The 26,573-nt window shown below is 37.9% G+C and overlaps 2 protein-coding genes across 2 annotated transcripts in view; one reads left to right on the plus strand and one right to left on the minus strand.

Moving 5' to 3' along the window:
* Positions 1-23,394, plus strand: part of Vps13a (vacuolar protein sorting 13 homolog A) — a 167,531-nt gene extending 144,137 nt beyond the window's left edge. Inside the window, exons 69-72 of the mRNA XM_042665599.1 lie at positions 11,049-11,134; positions 12,370-12,493; positions 13,603-13,677; positions 19,699-23,394. Of these exons, the coding sequence (XP_042521533.1) occupies positions 11,049-11,134; positions 12,370-12,493; positions 13,603-13,677; positions 19,699-19,749 (336 nt within the window). The 3' untranslated portion in view covers positions 19,750-23,394. The remainder of the gene's footprint in view (positions 1-11,048; positions 11,135-12,369; positions 12,494-13,602; positions 13,678-19,698) is intronic.
* Positions 23,395-24,892: 1,498 nt separating this feature from the next.
* Gna14 (G protein subunit alpha 14) overlaps positions 24,893-26,573 on the minus strand; it is a 133,232-nt gene continuing 131,551 nt past the window's right edge. The window contains exon 7 of the mRNA XM_042665606.1: positions 24,893-26,087. Within this exon, the coding sequence (XP_042521540.1) occupies positions 25,897-26,087 (191 nt within the window). The 3' untranslated portion in view covers positions 24,893-25,896. The remainder of the gene's footprint in view (positions 26,088-26,573) is intronic.

The following is a 26,573-nucleotide window of genomic DNA, read 5'->3' on the forward strand; positions in this document are numbered from 1 at the left end:
ACCTATAATCCTAGCTACTCAGGAGGCTGAGATCTGAGGATCACCTGCCCCAGCAGGAAAGTCTGAGCCTCTTTTATTTCCCAATTAACCACCCCAAGAAAGCCAGAAGTAGATCTGTGGCTCCAACTGGGTAAAGTGCTAGTCTTGAGCAAAAACAGCTCAGGGATAGTGCACAGGCCCTGAGTTCAAGCCCCAGGATTGGCACAAAAAAAGATAATAATCAGTGATTTTGCTGAATATATGTTTTTGGTGTATTCATGCATTTCTGAATTAACAATTTGAGACCCATGCAGAGAAAAATCCTAAATCTCTCGTGAATCGTTTCACTGTCAATCTTAGGTCTACACTTGTATTTTACAGATGATGTGAAATTTTTCAAAAATTACATTATTTAAGTAATCTATGCACACTAAAGTAAGAAAACTACAGAGAAGAAAAAGATTTTGTGGCAGGCACAGTGGTTCACAGCTAGAATCCTAGCTATTTGGAGGCCGGTTTGAGGCCAGAAAGGCAAAAAGTTCTCCAGGCTCCAACAAAAGCTGATGATGCTGGCTAGCAAAGGCTAAAAGGTTTTGAGATGCCATCTCAACAAACAAAAGCTAAGCACGGAAGCATAGGATTGTGGTCCAAACCATTCTGAGCCAATCTGAGACCCTATTGAAAAACTTTGTACAGCAACAATGGCTGGAGGTATGGCTCAAGTAGTAGAGTGCCTGCCTGGTATGCACAGGTCTTGAGTTCAAATCCCAGTACTGCCAAAAATTGACTTTTGTCTCTATTTATGGTATATTTCTTCTTTAAAATTTTTATTAAGTTATCTAAGTAAATGAATTGCCATTTTATATTACTCTCTTTATAATTTTTTATAAATAGAATTATTAGCTTCTAAATATTAAAAAAATCCCACTTACAGAATAATCCTTAATGTGAGAAGCCTAGTTTTTTTTTTATCTCTGAAGCGCATAAATATAAACACAACCTTTTCATTTTTTTCTTGAGGATATAATAGCTGCTTCTTTTCCATTGATTAGTTCTTTTGAATATTTCCTTTTGAAAAACACTTTCTTCCCCTTAAAAATTAATCTTCCCTTAAAATGGGAGTGTGTGTGTTTAATCTTGTGTTCATTGTGTTTGAATAGTGAGCACTGAGGTGTCCCATAGGAGTACATTTTGTGACATTTCAGGTATTTTTGAAGTTCATCTGTGTTGTCTTTGAATCTTTTGCAAAGGTATCAATGGTCATTAGGTAAGTTGTTGGGAGAGGGAGGCTGCTTTTGTTTGTTGTGTATTTCTTTCTTTCAGAGATTACAGACGTTTATAACTAGCTTCAAACACTGCCTTAATAGCAGTTGGAAGATAACTGCTGTCAGCCCTTCGTGGTCTTTCCTTTTACTTCAGGAAGAGAATTAACAGCTAATCTGGAAGAAAGGGCTTATAAAATAGCAATCAGATCATCAGAGTAGTGCTGGATACTCTCCTCCTGACCTCGTCTGAAATTTTGAGTAAGTGGACAAGTAAAAGGAGATAAAGGCTCACTGGATTTCACTCTTCATTTTGTAACTGTTCGTCTTCAGAAGGATACTTCTGAATGAGATGAGAAAACAGAAGAGAGCCAAATTTTCTTATCTACCCAAGTTAAAGCTATTAGCTAGCATCTCAGAAAAAGTCGATCTCATAGCAAAGATTACTATCCTGCTTTGGGAGCAGATCACATATTCTACTTAGTAGTTGAACACAACCTTTTAAAAAGTGTGTCTCATCATTTTCAAGGGCCCAGTCTTTTGAACATTTGAAAGTAATAGTCTCCATGAAATTTATTGTGGACTAATGGCACCTCTCATACATCCAACCTTTTGAAGAAGACTTTTGGAATCCTGTCTTCTACTGGAGATAATGGTTCCACTCAGAGGAAGTTCATGTTTTTATCTGGTGTGAATTCCCCTTTTTAAAGGAAATTAATAACTTGAATGAGAGTAATTTGATTTCTAAATTTCTTAAAATTTTGTCATGATAAAATTTGAACTTGTAAGCATATTAATGGCAAAAATATTTTGAAGTTCAGAACATTTTAACATTAAAAGAAGTTCTCAGATGTTAAGCTCAGTATGATTCCATTTGAATTTTATTTTTTTTCAAATTAAGGATATATTAGCAGGAGTAAGTTCTATAGTAAAAGTTTATGAAAGACCCTCTACCTTCCTTAAGTAAGCTAAGAGTGCTAAATTCTGACTCCTGACTATTAATTTGTAGTTTTTCTACTGATTGATTGGAGCTCTGCCTTATAATTCCCCTCCCCCTAGTTTCTTTAGAGACACACAAAGATTTTCAGGATAAGGTGAGTATAGTAAAGCCATTCATAAATGTTTGTATGTCTGTGTTGTGTGCATGCTATATGTGTTCTTGTTGTTAGATAACTTTTAAGTTATTGAAGGGTTCTGTGTGTGTGTGCGTGTGTGTGAAAGAGAGAAAGAGTGAGTGAGAGAGAGAGAGAGGAGGTTGGTTTCTTATGTTGTGAGGTGAGGATTGAATCTAGGGCTTTAGCACATGCTAAGCAAACAGTTTACAGCTGAGCTACATCCCCAGCCCTGGGAAAAGGCTTTTTTGTTGATGGGGTTTTGTTTGTTTCTTTGTTTGTTTTTGTTGGTTTTTGGTAAATTGAGTGTCATATGAAAAATACACTCAATTGAAATAATTTATTTTCATACAGAATTAGATTGTAGTCTCATTCATCACAAAACAATTTGTTATTTGAAAGGAAGTACCATGTCATTGTGACTTTGGTCACTTAGGAATCTGTAGAATTGAAATATTAAGGTCCTAATCACGTCTTGTGATAATACTCATGAACTGTAATAGTTTTCAGTGAAAATTTTACCATTATAAGTAACCTATTGTGAAACATTGTGGAGAAATATGCATTCAGCTATTTTTATGGCACTTCAGGGAGTTGTTTTAGTTTGAGGTCTCCTGATGATGCAGCACTGAAATACGACTATAAGAAGCTGGACTCTCTCAGGAAGTTAACTTTTATGGAATAAGTTGCCAGGCCACTTTGCATTTTAATATTTCCAGAAGGAATCGAATAGCATTAATTGTGTGTATAATTAGATTTTTGGTGGCATGATTTGAGAGCATAGTGCATATCAAATATGAAAAATCTTGGGGTTGGAGTGATGGCTCAAATGGTAGAGTGCCTGCCTAGCAAGCATTAAAGGCCCTGAGTTTAAACCTCGTAACCATCAAAAGAAGAAAGTTCGAATTCCACAAATTCACTGTACAATTCACTCTTACATTCCTAGGACTTCTCAGGCCTACTTCAAGATATTAGGAGCACAGCCTTGAAGAGAATAGTGAAGGTTTCTGGTATGTAGTGAGCTTTATTGTTCAGGTGACAAGGATAAACACATGATGTGTTCAAGGCCAATTTTGTAATGCTATATCCTCATGTCTCATTTTCCTGTCTGTTGCTTAGCTAGTATATGCACAGATTTAAGGAATCATAGAAATTAAAAAGACACATGACTTCTCTCTAAAGAAAGAATGATGCCTAGTTACTTTATAAAATGTCAAGCATTGCATGAGATACGATAAAGCTTATATATTTGAACCCACATTCCAATCCATTTTAGAGATGCATCTACTGTAACATATATGCAATTGTTCCTCAGTACCACTTGGTTTCAGGAACCCCAAGGACCCCTAAATCTCATATGCTTAAGTGCCTTGCAAAAAAAATCACATAGTGCTTATATGAAACCTAAGCATCTCCTTCTGAATACTTTAATCACCTCTCAGTTGCTTATAAAATCTAATAATGCATAAGTGCTGGGAAAATAGTTATATTGTACTTTTGTCTGTACCTATTCAATACAGATGTACTATTTATAAAATATTTTGCCCCTCAGATGCTCAAGCCACATATATGTGAGTTCTACTCTGCTCTTTTTCATAATAAAAAAATTGTTATTTGAGAATCAGTATCCTCTTTGTCAGGGCTTGGATTCTTTTTGAGCCAAGTAGACTAGAATTCAATTCTATCTAGTTTGTATGCTTTTTTAAAACTAATTTGACAGTCTTTTATTGGGTCTAACAATTCTAGACTGTAAAATGGAGAGAACATTTTAATGCTACTTGGTATTGTTTCTAAGACTAAGATGAGGTAATGTGTATAATTACTAATATAATGCCTAATAAGAACTCTATTGTATTTTATTATTCCAGATGAGTACCAGTTTATGCTAGTGCTTGGCCACCATTATGTATACTGTATATTCCTCATTTGTTTCCTCTTTGCCAAGATAAAAACATCATTAAATCTCATCCTTTTTGTTTCCTTTCAAGGTTAGTAGAATAGTTTCAATACATGATAGTTTCTGCACACTGAACAGTAAAATCACAAATTTTCAGTAATTTGGACTACTCTTAATTTTACAATATTATCAAGTATACCTGGTGTGGACCAATGAATAATGATCAGCTTGAGATTCTAAAGGAACTGCCTCAGTGAGACTTTTGGAACTCTGCATAAACATCATTCCTGCTGCCCTAATTCTAGGCTTTCTAGAATGTATTGGATAGTTTAACTGATAGTCTGACATTTTCAGTGTGCATAGCTATTGAATGAGTATAAATCTCTTCTTTCTCCAGGCAGTCTTGGTTACACCAGTGGATAATGGTTCACATGCCTTAAGATATAATTTCTCTCCCTTAAATTGATTTCAAAGTGTTATGCTGAGTTTTCCTTTTGAGCTAACACCATAATCTATACCTACACTTTGGCTGGCAGGCAAGAAAGTGAAGAGGAAGGAGACAGTGATATAAGGGATTAACTACAGGGTAGTAATTCCTCTTCACATCTGATAACTCTGAGTCTGGGATTTGGATTTTTTTAAACCAACTTGCTAAATATGGCTTCTTCGCTCTTGTTTACATTTATTCTAGTGTTTTCAATATTCTGGTATAGATTATCATTGGTGTTTTAGATCATTGATTTCTACTAGATTTGATCATCAGACTTAATTGAATCTCTTCCTTCCCTCCTCCCCCCTTCACCCCCCCCCCCCCCCCCGCCCCTGACACTCAAGTCTTAGGTTTCAAGTGAATTAGCAAAACACTTTGTTATACCTAAATGCTAAATCAAGTAACTCTAAGGAAGTTATGCTTTTTTTCCCCCTCTCTCCGCAAGGTCTTGCTTTGTAGCCCAGATTGGCCTCAAACTCTCGATCCTCCTGCCTCTACCTCTGGAGTGCTAAGATCCAGGTGTGCACCACCACACCTGGCTCACTTCCATTTTATTTTTTTCATTTTATTTTTATTTATTTTTTATTTTTCATTTTATTTTACTTTTTTATTTTTTTGTTGGGCTGGAACCTCAGGACCTGAGTGCTGTCCGAGCTCTTTTGCGCAAGGCTAGCACTTTACTACTTTGAGCCACAGCTCCACTTCCAGTTTTCTGGTGGTTAATTAGAGACAAGAATCTCATGGACTTTCCTGCCCAGGCTGGCTTTGAACTGCAACCCTCAGATCTCAGCTTTCTACGTACCTAGGATTGTAGGCATGAGCCATCAGCACCCACTTTCATTTTAACTACATGTGTTGCTATATCAACAAATTCATTTCTACTTCTATGAGAGATTACAAGTCAAATATTGACAAGCTAGAATTGTTTTTTGCTAAACTATATGTTCTCAACCATTATCAATTTTCTTAAACATATTTCTTAAATGCTCAGCCCTTTGATTTTTGGAATTTGATGCTCTATATTAGTCATACTAGTATCAATCTGCGTTTTGCTTTGCTCTTTCAGTACTTTGCTAGTGTATCACATTTGGATAATTTGAGTGTTCAAAATGTTGTCTTAATTACTACAGTTTCTGGCTCACAATATTTTTTTTTGTAAAGAATTAGGACTTATCTGACAGGAAATGTGGATTTTAGAAGAAAGTAACCCTGACACCACTGTCCAGATTCTACTTTGTCTTTCTAGCTGTATCCTTGGTTTGGCTTACATTATACATATGTTTTGTTTTGTTTTTAACTCAAACAGGACTCTTACCAGTAACCACTCATTTTAAATGTTACTTACAGATTCTCATAGTCATGTCAGAATGAATAGTTTCTATTGTGTCTGTTTTTTTTAGAAATTTCTAAACTGTGATTGGTAATTCTCATCTACTTTTAACAAATAAGGCAAAAACTGTTTTTCCTTTTAACACTAATGCATATCCTAACAGCCTGACTACAGTCTTCATGAAATGACTGAATATATTAATTCCTGCCCTTGATATTTCTAATTTTATTTTAAATGGTAGTACAAATCATTTTAATAGAAACATTCACAAGTCTGTTTGAGATGGAGAAATACAGGATATTGGCACTAAATTGTTTGGACAGTATTAATCTAGAAAATTTCAGCTAACTTGATCTGATTTAAAAACCAGCCTCAGAAACTACCTTCTTTGGATTGTCAAATATTTTTGATATACAGAGGAGGAAATGTGACTTTCACTATAAAAGAAATCCTCAGGTAATAGTGAAAAGCACTAGAATTAAAAGCACAAAAACTAGTGTTCTGAGCCTAGTTTCCCAGCTCACCTCAAATCACTTAGCTGTAATCTTACCTAATTACGTACAATTATTGTCAACATTTAAATGGATTTGTTGATTATGTACCTGGTTCTTTGTTTCTTCGTGTAAAATGCAAGAAATTGGTGTGAATGAATGACATTCCTTTTAGGTCTAAAATTCTAAGACATGATGTTTTGAAAAGTGTAAATTTTCATGTCTAGTAGGTTTACACTCAAGTAATTAGGCAAGACATTGTGACCACAGTGTGACATCTGTTTACAATGTGATGGAGGATGAAAATAGCTGATAAGCTGTTATTCTTGCATGTTTCTGTGAATTCAGTTTCAGAGTTTTGGATTCTGCTTATAATTCTGTTCTTTCTTACATGTTTTTAATGAAAACGGCAGTACAACTTTTCTCTGCATTAATTATCTTTGATGTTTATTCATATATACCATTCTAATAACAAAGGATGTAATTAGTTGCATTTCAAAGCACCCTGCTGGGGCTTGAACTCTGGGCCGGGCGCTGTCCCTGCGCTCTTCAGGCTCAAGACGAGCTCTCTACCGCTTGAGCCACAGCACCACTTCTGGTTTTCTAGTGGTTTATTGGAGATAAGAGTCTCACGGACTTTCCTGCTGTCCTGCCGGGGCTGGCTTTGAACCTCTATCCTCAGATCTCAGCCTCCTGAGTAGCTAAGATTACAGTTGTGAGGCACTGGCACCCAGCTCTTTTTTTTTTTTTTTTTTAAGGGGGAGTTGTTTTTTTTTAAATCTTTTATTTATACCAGGTACTATTGTGACTTTTGAAATTGTTTAATTACTAATAGACTCAGCTTAGGTTTTATGTGATTTGGATCTGAAAATAAAGAGTAATGAAAGGTAGGCTCATCTACAATGCCCAAACACTGATATAAAAGCTTATTTGGAGTTGAACCATGATTCATGATTACTTAAAGGGTATAATTATCCATGGCGTATATAGACTCTTCAATAGAAGTAAAAAATGATAGAAGTAATAATGTTCTTGAGAAAGTCGCATTTGTATTTTTCATTTCAAAACTTGGTCATAAAAAGAGAGCATTCTTTACAACATAGTTTATTTTCACATACCAGAAAAACAAACTGTTAAAAGTATAGAATGTAAAGTTGAAATGAAAAATTCATTCCTGTCTCCACCATTACCCTTCACAAATCCAGAGATACTAAACATTAACAGATTGGGGTGCATGTTTTGGCGGTAACTTGTATATGTATATACATACATATATGCTGTTTGTGCTTTTTTTCCCCTCATGTATTCTGTTCAGTACTATAATTCCTTGTACCTTCACTTGTACCTTTTTCTGTCTCCATACACAAGAGTTCATTTTTCCTTATTACTTCGTCATGTCTTATTCTATGGCTGCACCATATATATTTGGCATTTCCTAACTAATGAGCATTTAAGACTTTTTTGCTAGCTGCTGTGAAGAGTCTGGTCTTGGTGTTTTGGCACATTGTTGTTTACATTCAGTCTTGCCAGTGGAATTGCTGACTCAGAGTATGTTTCATTGTCCTGCATTTTCTTGATTTTGAGTTAAGTTGAATATTTTCTCATATTTATTGGTCACATCTTGGGTTTTTTGCTATACTACCTGTTGATATTTGTATTTGTATTTTGTCATTTGCATTTTCTTACATTCTTTATGAAATACCTATCTCTGTATCAATAAATTAAGTTTATCCTTTGGTTTTTGTGGTATTTTACTCTTTTTTGTAATTCACTATTGCTGTCCAGTAGTGTTTGTTTTGTACTGATGGGTTTTTTTTATTAGACTTTATGGACTTTGCCTTTTATTTTTGCCTTTTCCACTCCAAGATTACAAAAATGTTGCTGTTGCTAGCACTTGAAATAGTCATTTTGTCTATGTAAAATTGACTTGGCAGCATTGATTTAGTGTAGAATGAAGGATCCTGCTTCAGTCTTTGAGTTGCCTCAAATCATTGGTTGAGTAATGCATGCTTTTACCCTCTATCATGAAAGGCTGTTTTGGTGTCACAGATTCCTATATTCAAATGTGTACATGTTGGCCAGTTTACATTATGTAAATATTTTCCATTGATAGGTCAGTATAAACTTTTGCCAGCACCAAACGATTTTCACTATTATAACTTTATAAATTGTATTAATATCCTTTAATGAATTTATTTTCATTTTCCTAATTGCTGAATGTTATCAGATACTTTACTAACTTTTTCCATTCACTTCTTTTCCTGTCCTCTATCCTGTAGCCAACAAAATCACCATTTTTGAATCCCTTAGAGAATGTTTATATCCAAGAATAATACATGGATTTTCATTTTCAAAACTTTCACTCCCCTCAGTAGAGTATTACAACTCTTGCCAAATCCAAACTCAGCACTTCTGAGACCAAGACGGAGGATCGTGGTCCAGCCTGGGCTACATACAGAATGAGACCCTAACTCAGAGAACGAGTCAAATGCGGGTTACAGCTCATACCTAACTTCTGCAGATCCTTTGTATATAACATACATACAAATACGTATCATGTGATTAGCACATACATATGCTAATCTTTTTACTACCCTTTTAGAAAGGATTTTTTCTTTCCATCTCCAAATAATGACTTTTATGTAATCGGTGATAGATGGACTGTCATCTGCAAATAGCTTTGACCCTCCTCTAGTATTTGATGCTTTCTTCAGCTTATATCTCCTTAATTTGATCTGTTCCACCTAATTTTTCAAATTTATCTGCGTATCTTTTATGAATTTCCTCCCACTGACGTTATGGCACCTTTTCACTTTTATATTAGTGTTTATTTCCTACTTGTTAGATATTATAAATAGTAACTATTTCTTCCTCATTATTTTATACTCTTTAAACTTAGAAAGTTCCTCCTGCCTAGTAGTCCGCATGTGTCATCCTGCTGATTTAATTTTTGTTTACTTTTGTTTCTAAAAAAATGAAAACCAGTTAGCCTCTCAACAAGATGACTGTAAAGTCACATTGTAGCTTTCATCTAAGCTAAATAATTTGTCTTTTATAGTTGGCTTCCTGGTTCTTCATTAGTTTCTTAAACTTTCTGTCCTCTTTTGGAATTCATTCAAAACCTCTAACATTTGCCTAAATTGTTAATGTGCTCTTTTTTGAGGGATTTTTGTCACAATTACAAGCCTTATCTTAAAAAAAAAATATATATATATATCTTAAATATATATATATATATATAAATATACAGCAGGCTAGACATATATATATATGTATGTATGTCTAGCCTGCTGTATATTTTAAGTAGCTAGGATGCCTCCATCCTCAGAGCAAATGATAGTGAACACAATTTAAAATAACCATTGTCTATTTAAGATTATGCTTAGGTCTTTACAAGCAAATTATTGTTGGCAGCCAAGAACATGTCTGTCTACATCAGTAGTCTTGCACATAAAATTTGTAACGTAGGCCCAGCAGGCCTTGGGGTCCCTTATGTGCCCCCAACTCGGAGCCTCTCACTGGCTCCAAAGGCAGTCTATTGCTGAGACATGCTTGCAGCCCTTTTTGCACTGTTATCTTTGAGATCAGGCTTTCTCTTCCTGCCTGCGTGTGTGACTGTTCCACAGTCCATCAGTTTTAAGCGTCATCATAACCGGGAGGGAGTCTCACAGACTGCCTACAGACTTCCAGGAGTGCCCTGTAACCACAGCCCCAATCTCAGACTCGCACGTCATTTAAGATAAGACCTGTGTGCTACCATGCCCAGCTATGAGTTGAGAAAGGGACCTTGGAAAACATTTCTACGCAAGCTGGTCTTGAACAGTAACCCTCCCACTAGGACTACAGGCGTGAGCCGTTGGTACCCAGCTTATTGCTTATGTTTTTATGAGTTCTAAAGTTGACAAAGCATATTTTTAAATAGGACATTTTCAGGGAAGAGGCAGAATAGGAACTCATACTAACTAGTAACTGCTCACCTTATATCTCCATCTTAGTGCTGTTGATGCCCTTTGTAATTCAGCACTGATCTCTTGCTCCCCAAGTAAACACACCTGCCTGTAACTGCACTCTACTTGCAGTTGATACTCAAGCATTCTGCCTCGAGGAGGTGACACAACACACAGCCCACATTCCTCCCTTATGCCAGGTTTGGAGTATATAGAAATACATGTTTATATGGTTTTGAAATTATGTGATGTAAAGAAAATGACCATACTAGTTAAATACCATATTGGATCAAATTCAAAACTTGTAAGATAATATCTTTAATAAGTCTAGCATGTAAAAATTGTCATTACTGCAGCTATGCAGTAGATACGTTTAAAAAGGGAACAATGAGAATAAAGTGAATATTTGTTTTCTGGAGATACATATATATATATTTACTGTGTAAGTAAATGATGTTTCCCCACTGAGAAATGCATTTTAGAAAATCAAAAGGCATTATGTAATGTGATCAATTTTCTCTCGTCCTTTTTTTTCCCCAGGTGATGGAAAATGGAAGATTTGCAAAATACAGATACTTCACCCATGTCATGATCAATAAGTCAGATATGTTCATGATAACTAGACGGTAACTTCCTTTCTCTCTCTAAGTAGCAGCCATTCAAGCATGGTTAGCTTTTTGATACTGTCATAGTGGTTGCTTTTATAAGGCTGGTATTGCAAGCCTTCATATAAATTCTAGCTTTGTGTATGCTTACAGACAAACGTAGCCATGTCCAAACATAATTACTAATCAGATGTTTTAATAATTATTTCAACCATGTCAGTGGGTCCAGTATGTGAGTATTCTCAGCTACAAGGACATCTTCAGATAGACCTGAAGACACTAGAAAGATAATAGCAAAAATATATGGTGGCCCAGCCTCTGGACCTGGCTAGACTGGAGCACCGCTAGATTTCTTACAACCCAGGACTGGTGAAGGGATGAGGAACAGAAGAAAGGGGACAGCCTGCTTGGCTGGCATCAACAGAAGGCAGCTGTTTCTTTTTATTCAGGCCCTATCTCAAAATCTGTTTCAAATAAAACTCAAGGACTTTTACGTTTGATTTTTTTACAATTTTTTTTTGGGGGGGGTCTGGTCGTGGGGCCTGAACTCTGGGCCTGGACGCTGTCCCCCAGCTCTTCAGCTCAAGGCTAGCGCTCTACCACTTGAGCCACCTTCCCAGCCCCAATTTTTTCTATTTTTCAAGAATGTTAGTGCTATAAATTTCCCATAAATATGCAGTTGCATCCCACAAATTTTATGTTTGTCCTTATTTTGAAAATAATTTTGTATTTTTATATTCTTTTGATTACTTTAGAACGGTCTTAGTTTCAAGTCTTTGGAATTTCAAGTCTTTATTTCTATTCTGATTGAGAATGTGTCCTATGGTTTCAGTTCTTTTAAACCCACTGTGTGTGTGTGCATTTGTGTATACTGAGAATGGAACCCAGGGTCTTGTGCATGCAAGGCAAGTGCTGTATCACTGAGCCACATCCCCAAAATCACCCTAAATTCATTAAGGGATTTTTATATTATATTTTCATTATCTTCAAGCAGTTACCATTCAACAAATCAGTTTATGTGTCTTGATCAGTGTCACCCCCTTTCATCATTTTCTCTCATTGCTCCCAGCCCCTCCCCTCAATTTTCCTTTCCCTAGGATATGCATTTACTATTATAACTTCATTATCCCTCCTCTTCCTCTCTGTTAAAGTTTTTTTTTAAGTGTTTTAGAAAATAGTTTATGTTCGAGTGCACTTGCAAACTGTAATTGGATCTAAGTTCATAAGTTGTTAAAGTGGATTCTTTCTTCCCCCAGCGGTGTGTTGTTTGTGACAAAGGGAACATTTGGGCAACTTACATGTGAGTGGCAGTATAGTTTTGATGAATTTACCAAAGAGCCGTTCATCGTTCATGAGAGACGACTGCGCATTGAAGCAAAGGTACATTGAAGAATAATTTCAAATGAAAGAGTTAACACATTGAAATAGTCCTTTTTTACTTTGGTCACACTTACAGAAGTGTGACTTTGTTTTCCTTTATACCTGCTGTCTTACTCAGGCTTAATGGAGAAACAGCTAAGCCAAAGGGGAAAGTGTTACTATCTGATATTATATTCACAGTAGTATTCCTGGATCCTTAGTTTATATTGAGTAACCAACCTTACCTTCACCAGGTACAAAATAATGGCTACTGCTAAGGGCCTCTATCTAACCTGTATGGTTTCTATCTAACCTGTATGGTTTCCTGGTTTTTCTACTTTTTCCCTTTGCAGTGATAACGGTTCCTATTTCCTTGATTTGTTTCCTTTCTACCTTTTTATGAGACCCTTTCTACCTTTTTATGAGACCCTTTTTTATCAGAAATCATCTTTTTTGTTTTTACCGAAGAAACTGACTTCTTCTGGAGTCTATATTTGTGTACATAGCTAAATTACTTACAAGAATGATAGTCATGTCTGTACCTGCTTCTTGGTTTTATTCATAGTTATCTAGACACAATACTCGTCCCCACTTCTTGTTCCTCAGATAATGAATATCTGCCTTACAAAATAACAGACAAAATACCAAATAGGTGTAGAGGGAAATCATAGGATCTACATCCTGCCCCAATTTGTTGATTCTACTCAATACATCCACTCACATGTACACACATTATTATGCACATGCTACACGTATGCACACACAGTTGTATATCATTTTTAGTTGGATTTGATCAAGATTCTATAGCAGTATATCAGCTGTATGAGAAATTATTTGGAAAGAAAAAACGATGACTCCTCCCAGTCTTACCTCCTTCCCATTCTCTGTATAACCTTTTATAATCTTAGCAATTGAAATTTCACTATAAGCCTTTTAAAGTGAGTTTGAATATGTTCAAAAATAGCCCTTTTTCCATTTCTTTTACTCTTTCTTGGTTTTCTCTTAGGTTTTTTAAGATGTATGATTTCTGTTGGGTAGATGCCTTAAGTATAAACTTAAAGTTATATGGCTTTTTTTTTATTTCTACAACTAGACTTCCTTTGTGATGAAACGACTCATTCTGTTTACAGGAACGGGTGAAATCTGTATTCCATGCCAAAGAATTTGGAAAAATAATTAACTTCAAGACCCCAGAGGATGCTCGGGTAAATACAATGACTCTCTTAATTTAAACCCAGGTAGGAGACTTACTTCAAAGCGATGTTAAGGGAACTTTTTTTTTAAGCAGGTAAGTTTTGTTGGTTATTTTAGTTTTGTTTTAACAACTGACAGTTTTTAGTGTGTAACTAGATAGTATTTCCTCTGATTTTTAGTAGATCCAGCACTCCTTTGTGCTTTTGAAGTTTAATTGTTTGTTTTTGTTTTTGTTTTTTTTTGCTTTGCTTTTTGAGACATGGTCTTACTATTATATTCCAGGTAGGCTTGGAACTCATCCCCCAGCATCAACCTGCTGAATGGTGATATTATAGGCATGTACCACCAGCTTGCTTTCTTTAAAACCTTATTGTAATACTTTAATTTTTTTCCATAGTCAACAAAGGAAATTATTTTGGTCTAGTGTTAGCCTACCAGTTCCAGCAAAGCAAGTATAGCCCCTCTATTGTTGATTTCTCTACTGAATGACTGTAGTTACTTTACAAAACAAAAACCAGAAAACCATTATCACAGTGTGACACAGGACAAATAGTGCCAAACTCATCATCAGAAAATTTGGTTTCGTTAGGCACCCACCCATACTCCTTGAACCTGTAATGCTAGCTATTCAGCAGAGGGGCTGAGACCTGATGGATGGTTAGTTCAAAGCCAGACTGGACAGAAAAGCTGTAAGACTCCATGGCCAGTTTCAACTAGTAGAGCACTAGCCGTGAACAAAGGGCTGAGTGATCAAACCTCCCTGAGTTCAAGCCACAGTACTGGCACATGCATGTACACACACACACAGACAGAAAATCTGGCCTTTGGAAACTGGCCTGTTCCTTGGGGGAAGGAGGGAGAAACTTGAGGGAAATCAGTTAACCTGTTTTCTCAAAATGGAAATGGTGTGAAATGAAGGACATGTGGCTGTTCTTCAAGGGTTATGGTAGTTACAAGAGTACACAGCAAGAAAATGAAGACCACAAACCATTTATCTGACCTCATTGATCATAACTGGGACAACTATTTGTGACACTGCATTGGATGTTTTTAAAATTTTATTGTCAAGGTGATGTACAGAGGGGTTACAGTTGCATAAGGTAATGAGTATATTTCTTGTTAAACATTGTCACCTCCTCCCCCTCCCCTACCACCAGGTTGTAAAGTTCATTTCCAACCTATTGTCTTATGAGTGCTGATGTTGCATGGGTTCACGATTTGTCCTTTGCTTCACTGTTATGATGTTCCCCTTCCCTTCACCAAATCAGATAAACGTATATACAAGGCACAGGGTGCCAAAATCAAATACAGTGACACAGGAGACAAACCAAAGTGGGAATAATGAAAGAAAAAAGAAATAACAGCAACAAAGAAAAACCTCTTGTTTCCATACCTTGGAGTTCATTTCAATGAGCATCATCTTATATGGTCATGTGTACATTGAGCTATTGTGATCCTCTGCTAGGACAATCCTAGACTACTTACAAATGAGGGAAACCATGGAGCCTGTGTTTCTTTGGGTCTGGCATACTTCATTTAATGATTTTTCCCAAGTCTTTCTGTTTCCCTACAAATGGGGCGATGTCATTTTTTCTGATGGAAGCATAGAACTCCATTGTGTATATATACCACATTTTCTTGATCCATTCATCTACTGAAGGGTATCTTGGTTGATTCCATATCTTAAGTATTGAAAATAATTCTGTAATGAACATGGTGTGCTGATAGCTTTAGTATGGCCTTGTTTGTGGTCATTTGGGTAAATGCCCAAGACTGGGATTGCTGGGTCATAGGGGAGCTCTGTGTTTGGTTTTTTGAGGAGTCACCACACTGCTTTCCAGAGTGGTTGAACAAGTTTACACTCCCACCAACAGTGGAGCAGCATTCTCTTTTGTCCACATCCCTGCCAGCATCTTTTGTTACTAGATTTCCTATGGCCATTCTAACTGGGATGAGGTGGAATATCAGTGTTGTTTTGATTGCATTTCTTTTGTTGCCAGAGGTGTTGAGCGTTTCTCCATGTGTCTATTGGCCATTCTTACTTCCTCTTCAGAGAAATCTCTCTGTAAGTCTTTAGCCCACTTGTTAATGAGGCGGTTGTTTCTTTGAGGATTTGTTGGGGGATTCAATTTTTTTAGCTCTTTAAGTATATTTATTTTTTTTTTTTTTTGTCGGTCGTGGGGCCTGAACTCTGGGCCTGGGCGCTGTCCCTCAGCTCTTCAGCTCAAGGCGAGCGCTCTACCACTTGAGCTACAGCGCTACTTCAGGTTTTCTGGTGGTTTATTGGAGATAGGAGTCTCACGGTCTCTCCTGCCCGGGCTGGCTTTGAACCGGGATCCTCAGATCTCAGCCTCCTGAGTAGCTAGGATGACAGGCATGAGCCACCAGCGCCCGGCTCTTTAAGTATATTTTAGATATGAGACCCTTGTCTGTTGTATGGCTAGTGAAGATCTTCCAATCTGTGAGCTTTCCATTGATCTTGCTATGTCCTTTGCCATGCAGAAGTTCTGCAGTTTCATGCAATCCCATTTGTCCACCCTTTCTTTGGTTTCTGCATTGGACTTTCTGTATTGGGAAATTAGAATAAGAACACCTCCTTTGTGGTGTCCTAGTTTGACAGGATAAATCATGATAACCTGCATTACTTTTTAGACTACCTTCTTTCTTGTTGCTGAAGAACATTAATACCTATTTCTGCCTCTGATAAATTTCTGTCATCCTTGTCATCATGTGACTTCATCCTAGACTGTGTAATTCCACTGCTCTGACCAGTAACTCAGAGAAAGTTACTGAGCTTGCTTTTCTACTTATTCAAGACTATTCTGACTAGGTTCTTAGATTAAAGAAGCACAAGCATCTTTGCTAAATCTTTTCTTCTCTGTGGAAGCAATATTTTGTTTCTAAACTGATGAATAAAACATTTTTACCTATTCAAGGGGTACTATGCAATGTTTAAATTGGGTGAAAGATTTGTTTCATTTTTTTCTTTGTGGTGAAAACTAACACAATTGTGTCATCTAGCTTTTTTAAATGTACAGCACATTTTTGGTGTGTACAGTCACTACTGTGCAGTAGCCTTCTTATTCCTATCTAACTTAGTGCCATGGATCCACCATTCCCCTGCCCCCCTCTGCACTTCCCAGCATCTGGTACTTACCATGCAGGTCGCAATTGCTGTCAACATTTTTATAGCCTACATTTGAGCAAGATCAAATGGTACCTGCCTGGCTTACTACACTTTTTAAAATCTCCAGTTTAATCCACATTGTTGGAAGCAGTAGAGTTGGGAGAGTTTTTCTGTTGTGTGCATGTGCCACATTTCTAGATCTATTCATCAATTCATGGGCACTTGGGTCTTAGCATTATTCACTATGGCCAAGAAATGAAAAGTGTTGATTTGGAGTACAGAAGTCTCTTAGAGATCTTGATTCACTGCGTTTGATACAGCTGGATCAGATGGTAGTTTCATTTTAATCTTGTGAACAATCTCTATACTATTTTCTATAATGTATATATTCCTACTAGTAGTGTACATGTAATCACTTTTTTCTGTATCATTATCAATACTTGTAATCTTGAGACTAATAGTGATAATATTTCATTTTGGTTTTGATCTGCATTTCTGTGAACATTATTTCATGAGTCACTTGGCCCTTTTTGTATTTTGAGGAATGTCTATTTTGGTGGTACTGGTTTTTGAACTTAGGGCCATGCTCTGTGCCCCTAGCCCTTCCAGCATTAGTTGCTTTTCATGCACAATCTCATGGGGGTTTTTGTTTGGGCTGTCAGGCCTGCCTGGACTGCTGTCCTCCACAGCCAGGATGCCATTATGCCCTGCTTCGTCTTCGAGATGAGGTTTTGCTAACTTTTTATAGTAGTTTGATAGTCTGTTTTTATATTTAAGTATTTACTCCATTCTGTTCTGATGGTTAAATCTAGTAATACATAGGGATGTCCAATTTCCCTAGCACTGCTTTATTAAAAAACAAAAAAGACTATCCTTTCTTAGCACATTATGAAAAACAAGATGGCTATAGATGGGTGAGTTGATCTCTAGGTTTTCCTGTATCTTTTTTTACACTACCATACTATTTTGGTTATTATAGGTATTTAGTACATTTTGAAATCAGGTGCCTTTTGCTTTTTTTTTTGCTAAAGATTACTTTGGCTGTTTGGACTCAAGGCCTTCCACTTGGTAGGCATTCTGCTATTGAAGCCACACCCCTCTGCACTTAATTTTTCCTGTAGGACCTCATACTTTTTGCTAGCCTTAGACTCAGTCTTCCAACCTATTCTTCCCCATATCTGAGGGTTATGAGATTAAAGTATCACCTTACCTTGCTTAGGAGATTTGTTTCTTCCATGATTCTTTGACTGTTCCAAAACAGCTTGTTTAATTTCCAAGGTTTTTTTCCTCTTTACTGAGGTAGTAGGAAGACCCCCTACTCAGGCAGGCAAGCCCACTGCAACAAAGTTGTTAACAAAGAAGCAACTTTCTTGAGATGGCTCCTCTACTGACAGGTCAGGGCTGCAGCACAGACTCGGGGGCTGATACTGCGACCCCGAGCGGCCCCCATGCTTTGGTTTTTAAAGGCAAAATTCATGAGGTCGAGTCTGGTCACGCGCAGGTGACCGATGGGATTGTACAGTCATACCAGACACAGGTGACCATTGAAGTTACAGTGTTTAAACCAGCCTATTACCTTGGTGTAAAAGGTCTACCTTTTGGTGGTTAAAAGGTAGGATTTACGGTAAACATGTGGTATCGCCAGTTGGAGCCAGATGACAACCTATTTTATGGGTCAGTCTTTTTACTCAACAATCAAGGGTGGGTTAGGTTGTTAGGGGGAGGAGGACTAGATGCATTTTTTTCATTCTGGGAGCTAGGCACATCAAGTCTAAAATCCCTAAAACAAAATCAAAGCTCAAAATGGAATCATACCAGCTTGGGCCCCATCTCAGGGTCTACTTCACAGTCTGTCTAGTTTTATGCTGCTATGGTCAAATATATACATAAAATCAGGCTTTTAAAATTTAGACTTGTTTTCTACATGGGACATGCTCTGTTACAGAATATGTTCCATGTGGTAATGAGAAAAATGTTTACCTGGGTGGAGTGTCTGTAGATGCTTGAGAGAATTATTTGGATTGGGAAAAAGGTGAACTCTGGTATTTTCTTTGTACATGGATGATTTGTTCATTGCAAAATGTAGGCTATGAAAAGCTCCAATTATTGTATTGGAGTCTATCTTTGCTTTTAGATATGTATTTATATATTTGTGTATTCCAGTGTTGGAGGCACATACCTTTAGAATTTCCTTTAGGTGAATTGACATCTTTACCATCTTCCTCCTCAGTTTTGTCCAAGTATTCCTATTCTACCTTTTAACTTCCAGTCCAGTCTAAATGTCCTCTTAGAGGTGAAATGAGGTTCTTGTACCCCAGAAATTTGGCTTGGCTTTTGGGTATTTTAACCTACTCACTCTATTTTAATTGGAGAATTTGTCCATATTCAAGGTAGCTGTTGACAAGGTCTGCATGGCCCAAGCATCCAGTCTCACCACAGCCCTGTGCTAGCTTGTGCCCTGGACGAGGCCGGAGCAGGGGTGATTGCAGTCAAACACTGCCCAGCACTAGGTTTCCCTGTGGGAGAGAGAAGATGACATGGGAAACTCTTACCTCTTTTCATTTGAAAAGCAGGCCCTTTGGTTTGTGTGACAGTATTTAGGGACATGAATAGCTCCTCAACTTGGACACTTAGTCAATTTTGAAATTATATCAAGAAGGTATCAATGCTCAGGACCGCTGCTGCGCTCTCTAGACATTTAATCACCCCTGTGCCAGCACAGTCCTTTGTGTGGATGGAATCGCTGTTGCATAAATGATCATCAGGTCAGTGTATTTTTATTCTGAAGATGAACCCAATAGTATTGTCCCTGGGCTGTCTGGCTATCAGTATCCATTTAACTGGAAAGCTGCCTTCTGGATTCCCATTGATTGTATTTTGTTGTATTTCATTTTCTCTACAACAGTGGATCCTTACAAAGCTAGAAGAAGCAAGAGAACCTTCTCCCAACGTCTGAAGAAGACGACTGTCTAAAGACCCAGCACACGTCAATAAGGTCCCATACTGTACCTTCCACCATTTGTTAGGAAGAATATTACAGGAATGGTTTCAAGCATCCTGTATTCTAAATTCTTTAAAAAAAAAAATCAGGTAAAATAGCTGTGCGATTAAAAGACGTCCGATCCATTCAGCTTTCTAAGTTGAATCATGCATCTGGTTATGATTCTTAAAAGAATTGTATTCTCTGCAGTGAGGGAGAGACTGACTGCCACTAGTCAGTCAATGGAGAGCAAAGCTGTACTTCACTCATGCTTGCTTCAGTCTTCTGAGTGTTGGGTAAATGACCTTACCTCACTATTCTCAAGAGAACTTTGGTGGTGATTTTTTTTTTTCAGAATCACAAAGTTCTTTTTAAAAGTAAATATTTTGGTATTATTTTCCTCCTTTTTTAAATTAAAAGGGGGTTGAATGTATTTTAAATGCATAGCATGATTATGGAAACAATCTCTTTCAAGCTTTAAGGCTGGAAAGAATGGATCATGTATCCAAAAAGGGGAAAAAGTCCCTCTCAGAACTTTAGCAGTTGGTATTTTTAAAGGAAAATCCCTAAAGCCTTAATTACTTTCTGCTCACTGTAACAAGAAATAAAATTTTTAGCATCTTACATTGAGTTATGCATCACAAAAGCAGGTGTATCCTCAACTATAACTCAAAACCTATCCAGTTGGCCATAGACAATTACAGAGAAAGCAAACCAGGAATTCTTAAAAGTGCAATAGCTTATTTAAATGAACAAGCTCATTAGTAAAAATCAGGTTATGGTTTTTCTTTCTCTTGGTTTTTGTCCAGGATCTTTGCACCTTAATATTAATGGAGTATTGAAAGGGGATGAATGTATATGAACAGAATAGTATAGTGTTCTTGCTATATGTAAACTGTTTTGGAATCTCAAATTCTATTTCAATGGTTGTGAAATTCTCAGGCTCATTAAACCCTTGCTTTGTTGTAAAAGCTAAAACAGCATGCCAGACTGTATTTCTTGCTATTATTTTTGTAATTAGAGGGGAAATCAATAGTAGTTCTCCCCAGAATGCTTTTTTTTGTTGAACATAAATTGATTCAAAAGTTGACAAATCCACTCACATAACTTTGTGTCCTCATAATTATGCTACATATTTTCTGTTGCTAAGTGCCTCCAATTTTGGTTACATTAGAATCAAACTTAGGCACAGAGATAACAAGAAAGCTTGTGCTCATGAAGACTGTTGCTTTCCTTGAGTCTCATTCAGTGCCATTAGTGAAATAACTCATTATGATTTCAACCCTCAGAGAACGTGTAGATCCATAATACCCTGCGTGTCCTATGGTAAAGTAAAATAGTAAGCAAAGGAATTCCTCTGGCAGTCAGTGGCTGTGTTAGTAATGTACATACAAGGGCAGTGTGCTGAACATCACCGTTCCCTCACCAATGAGGACTTCTCTAAGTCTCTTAGCATCATTCACTTGCCCATCCCCACCTCTCCAAAGATGGTTTCTTTGCATCTTATAGTATTCAGTAAGTCCTGTTCCTGCCTGGTGAAGAAGAATTACTCAGTGCCGAATTTTCTGTACCTTGGTATTTGTTGCCACTATTGATTCTTCAGGTTGTGCCAAATGCTCCTTACATCAGGGCCCTGAATTCAAAAGACAAAATAGTGAATGTGTGCCCCATCAGTGAAGCCAGCACTCACTGTCCACACTGTTTTGGTGGCTCAGCCAGCACAATTCAGAGGAAGTCTACTGGGGCTTCCGATACAGACTATAACCCAGTAGTAGACTGAGCATGGGACGAGTCGGCTCTCAGGACCACACTTCACAATGGAGTATTTTCAAAAGAAAAGAACATGTAAGAAGGTTAAATACTGTTTCCTGAAATACCAAAAGTATCTTTTTTAAGTTACAGTTTATTTTCTATTTTATTTCAATGGAACTAGAGAAAGCATAGGAAAAAAAACAGCTAAAAGTAACCCTAGCTAGGTGTATTTCCATCTCCTGATCATTAAGCATGTTACCATAGAATGAGGGATAGAAGTTTTCCTTTTGAGATGGTTGAATTTGCTCTACCTACCTTTTGGCTGCTTCTCTAGGAGACAAAAGCCCTTAAAAATGGAGAGCTGATAAAATGTTCTTTAGTCTACAATAATAATGTACCTATTTAATTAAAAATAATGGATTTCCAAGTCAAAAATTGTGTTGTAACTTGCACTTCTGATGCAGACTCTACATAGAATTTAATCTGGTTTCTTTTGCTATCTGGTTTCTTTGGTATCTCATGTAGCTCCTTTGTTCCAAAAAGGAACTCAGTCATTTAAATATGCTTCACTAGACCTTATGCTTACCTAATCAAGGTAGCATTAATTGAAAAATCTATGGTTCTTATAATCTGTAATTTCACTTTTGGCCAAACACACCCTTTTCTTTCTGCCACAATTGGTATAAAAGAATTTATTGCAGGAATACCCCCAAGAAGCAAGGCCAACCCCTTACTGCATTCTGCTCCATCACAGACCTCATGGATGTTTGATGGAAACTTTCTTCTGCTTTATTTCCTCTTTTATAAAAATATCCATCTCACTGTTTTTTTTTTTTTACTTTAGAATTATGGATTATTTTTAAAGCACTATGTATGGCATTTTTTAAAAAAAGGATAATTTTAGTAACCCAGAAAAACTTTAGATTTCATAGCTTAATAAGTTAGTATATTTTTAAATTTTGTATTTCTTTATACAAATATAAATGTGTATCATACTATAATACCTACTGCCTTGACAGTGTCTTGTCACCAAACACCATTTCTTACTGCTGATAACTTAGTAATGGATTTCTGTTAGTGAAGCCTTGTAACAAAAAAAATCCTGAGACTGAGTTACTAAATGTCTAAGAATTATACCTCAAGTGGAACATGGTGAGAAACTTCAACGTTTCTTGTTAAACCATCATAGTTCCAGTGTCTGGTTATCCCAAAATTCACAATCTTCGAGCTGAAAAGCATAATATTGTATGAGTTACATTGTAATATTCTCAGTATCGGTGATTGATCATACTATACCCGCAAACCATGGTATTTGGGAATTGTTACAAGGTAAGGTAGCCTTTTGTAAAACAATCGTTTGTATATAACTATTACACTTAATGAAGTTATCAGGGAAGGTGCACTTTAAAAATAATTTCTCATGCTAATTTTTAATCGTACAATTCCATATTTATGAAATGTCCAGACTATAGTTTCTGGCCGATTTTTTATATTGACCAAGTAGCCACTGCTGCTTTGTGATGCACAGTTGGTAGTCCTGGGTTATGTGGACTTTTAAAGCATCTATTACTGCAACGTCTCCTGGTTTCTCTATGGGAATGTGGTACTGCTGTCTGTTACACGGCCTCTGTGTCACTGTTGCATATTCTGATAGGATAATTTCTGGGTACAAACATCTACAGTGAAATTCTTACTACTGAAATTGACCTCAGCCTTTTTTTCCCTTAAAAGTGGACTGGCTGTGCTCCTAATGGCCTTTCTCTGCACAGTGCTTTCTGGCAGATCAGGTGTGTTTAATAAGGGTGACTGCCCCAGCTTAACCACGGATGTCTTCTTCCAGTTGAGTCTAATAAAGTTTTCTGATCTCTACTTGCTTTGATTGTTACTGGATTAACTACTTTCCCTTACCTACCTAAATTCTACACTGTGGAGCCTCAACATTGGTCCTCCCAAGACTCTACAGTCCTGGTTGTTCAGTGAAAAGTCAGCCTGTTCCAGACCAGGGCGACCACTGCCGACTGCAGGCTCCAGTGGTAATACTTGGTGAACTTCCAGTGGCTCATTCTTGTCTGTCAGCAATGTGTGTGTGTGTGTGTTGAAAGAAGAGCTAGGGGAGAGTACACTGTGAGCAGAATCAGTACTGTCTGAGGTTATTCACTTACCTCAGACGGGGCTCAGTCTTCCCATGCTTTAGGAATGTCCTTACTGCCCAGCCCATCTGCAGCAGTGATTAAAGCTGTCATTCTCGTGTATGTTTTGTCAGCCAAACGTAAATCACTCAATGCTAGAATCAAAAGCAAGTATCCGTAGTGTTTAATCGCCTTGGTTCTGAGTCATTTGAGCCCTCTTCAGCTAAGTAGCCAGTAAGACCCAGTTCCTAACCTTTAGTCATATGGAGAGCAGCGAATCAAAGGGTGTTGTCTTCAGTGTTCCTAAATACCTTTAAAGCTGCTCTCCTTGTCCTCTGTTCCTTTGAGAATTGTCCCTGCTACTCCTGGACCTTTACAAAGGTTTACTTGCCCAGCTCTTCATCTCTTGAAGAAAAATCCATTTTTAAAGCTTTCTGTTGCTATGGCAGAGTAACTCCAGACTTTTCCAGTATTGATATTCCTCTTTAATGCTTCACAGGTGGGATTGTCCCAACAGAATGAGAGCCTAGCAGTCCAGTGGCTGTCTAGAAAGCAAGCTTGGGATAGTTAAAGGAATGCGAACACATGTGTAACCAGCCCAGCTGTATTCTGTACAGACGCTTCGCATCTCCCCAGAAACTTGTGGTAGATTGAAAATACTTCAGTCAAAAATGCACAATGCATGTAACCTATGGCCCACCATAGCCTAGCAGCACAGGGCGCTGTAGTGTGACATGCCCGCTGCCGGGGAAGCATGCCTTATTGGCACTGCAGGTATCCAGTCCCAGGTTGAACCTGAAAAACAGCTTCTGCCAGGAGAGTATCACTTTCTCACCTTCCTACAGCTAAATCACTTTAAGTTGGAAACCATCAGGAGACTGATCATATGCCTTAGATGCAAGACTCCCCGTTACCAATTAACCAGCACGATGCTGGACTGGAAGTGGAGCTCCAGGGGAAGATGCCAGCAGTGAACAATACATTGAGCAAAAGCACGGAGCCCTGTGTTCAAGCCTTGGTACTAACGTACGCATGCACACACCACACACAGCAGAAACAAAAGCATCCTTGGGCACGAGATTTGAATCCCATACTTGGAAGAGGACTTTGCATCTGTCTTCCAGAGCCAACGACCCAGGTAACTCCAGCATAACACGATGAATATGGAGTTAATAAGGTATAGCATTCCTCTTTAGAAGCAGAACATCAGCCATGAGTAAGAAACACAACAAAATGAGTGCTAGTGACAAGATGTATTAACCTCAGAAAGCACAGCATACATACAAACAGGAGATCTGTGGTGACCTCAGAACTTTAGCAGGAATTACATATTTGCTAAACAATTTGTATTTTGGGCCATTTCATAGGTGTACAAGACTAGACCATATGAATTAATATATACAGACATTTCCACCACAACTATCTGGATGCTAGCTACAGACCATTTACCATATCTTTGGCTTCATGGTAGCCAAATCGTGGCCAGCTCAAATTACAAATAAACACAGATACTAATGTAGCTTAAAAGACGCACAACCAGGCACCAGTGGCCCATGCCTGTAATCTCAGCTACTGAGGTGGCGGTGATCAGAGGACAGGTTTGAAGCCAACCTTGGCAGAAAAGTTCTCAATCCATCTCCAATTAACCAACCAGATATGGACAGGAGGCATGGCTTGGGGTAGAGCACCAGCCGTACAGCCAAATGCGAGCAGTAGGCTGAGGGGAAGGCACCACAGTGGCATCAAAAGGAAAGATAAAAACAGTTCACGCACAAAAACTTCTCCGGAAAAAATGAAAACTTTGGTAACGTTGAAAGTCACACTTCCTCAGGAAAGAGGAAACACTGAAAACTTAAAATCAGTCTACTACATATAATTTAATAAAAAGCATGAAGCCCATTAAACATTCTTTAAAAAAATTAGTCATAGAAGGCGGAAGGCCTGGCATATAAGTTAACAAGCCCCTCTTAATCAAAAGCTTACCATGAAACACACCAAATCAAATTTTTTTGTAAGTCACAGGTGCCTTTCAAATATACAAAATCCAAAATTGAACACACTTTCCAGAAGGCAAGAAACACACTCAGGAAAGGAAACAACTTGAAAAGACTGAAAAGAACTGGTCAACTCAAATGTCTTCAAGTTCCATTACCCAGGCCAGTCCCCGTGGCGTACGTGTTGTCTGGGGGGCAGAAGCCCTGGCGAGCTCTGTCCCCTGTGGCGGGCACTGTGGGCAGCCCTGCTACACCAAGTTGAACTCTCGTAGGTTCAGCTGTAGAATGGTGTCTTTCACGGCAGCGAACACAAAACGGATGTTCTCGGTATCCGTAGCACATGTGAAGTGGGAGTAGATGACCTTCTCCTTGTCAGGATTCTGGTCTTGGTAGAGCTTCAGGATAAAGTCTCTGGCAGCCTTGACATCCTGTTTTGGTCCTGGCCATGAACACAGAAAAGTAAAGCTACATCCTCCCTGCGATCATCTTTGAATGTCCTCGTTTTACTTAGGGTCTTCCTTGCTCTATTTTCAGGTAATAATTTAACCTGAGTCCCTGTTCCTTTTTTTTGGTCAGTCGTGGCGCTTGAACTCTGGGCCTGGGCGCTGTCCCTCAGCTCTTCAGCTCAAGGCCAGTGCTTCACCATTTGAGCCACAGCGCCACTTCCAGTTTTCTGTTGACTAGCTGGAGATAAGTCTCACGGACTTCTCCTGCCCGGGCTGGCCTTGAACCATGATCCTCACATCTCAGGCTCCAGAGTAGCTAGGATTACAGGCATGAACCACCAGCTCCCGGCAAATGTGTCTTTTTATTTGTATGTGAAGAATGTCCACTAGTATCTAAAACTTGAACTGTAAAGTGATTTGCTTTGAAATAATGGCCCAATTCATTCTTCTGATTTTAGGCTACCTACAAAGAGACGTGG

The sequence above is a fragment of the Dipodomys spectabilis genome, unplaced genomic scaffold, assembly GCF_019054845.1.
Source record: "Dipodomys spectabilis isolate Male_0828 unplaced genomic scaffold, ASM1905484v1 ptg000335l, whole genome shotgun sequence".
Taxonomy (NCBI): Eukaryota; Metazoa; Chordata; class Mammalia; order Rodentia; family Heteromyidae; genus Dipodomys; species Dipodomys spectabilis.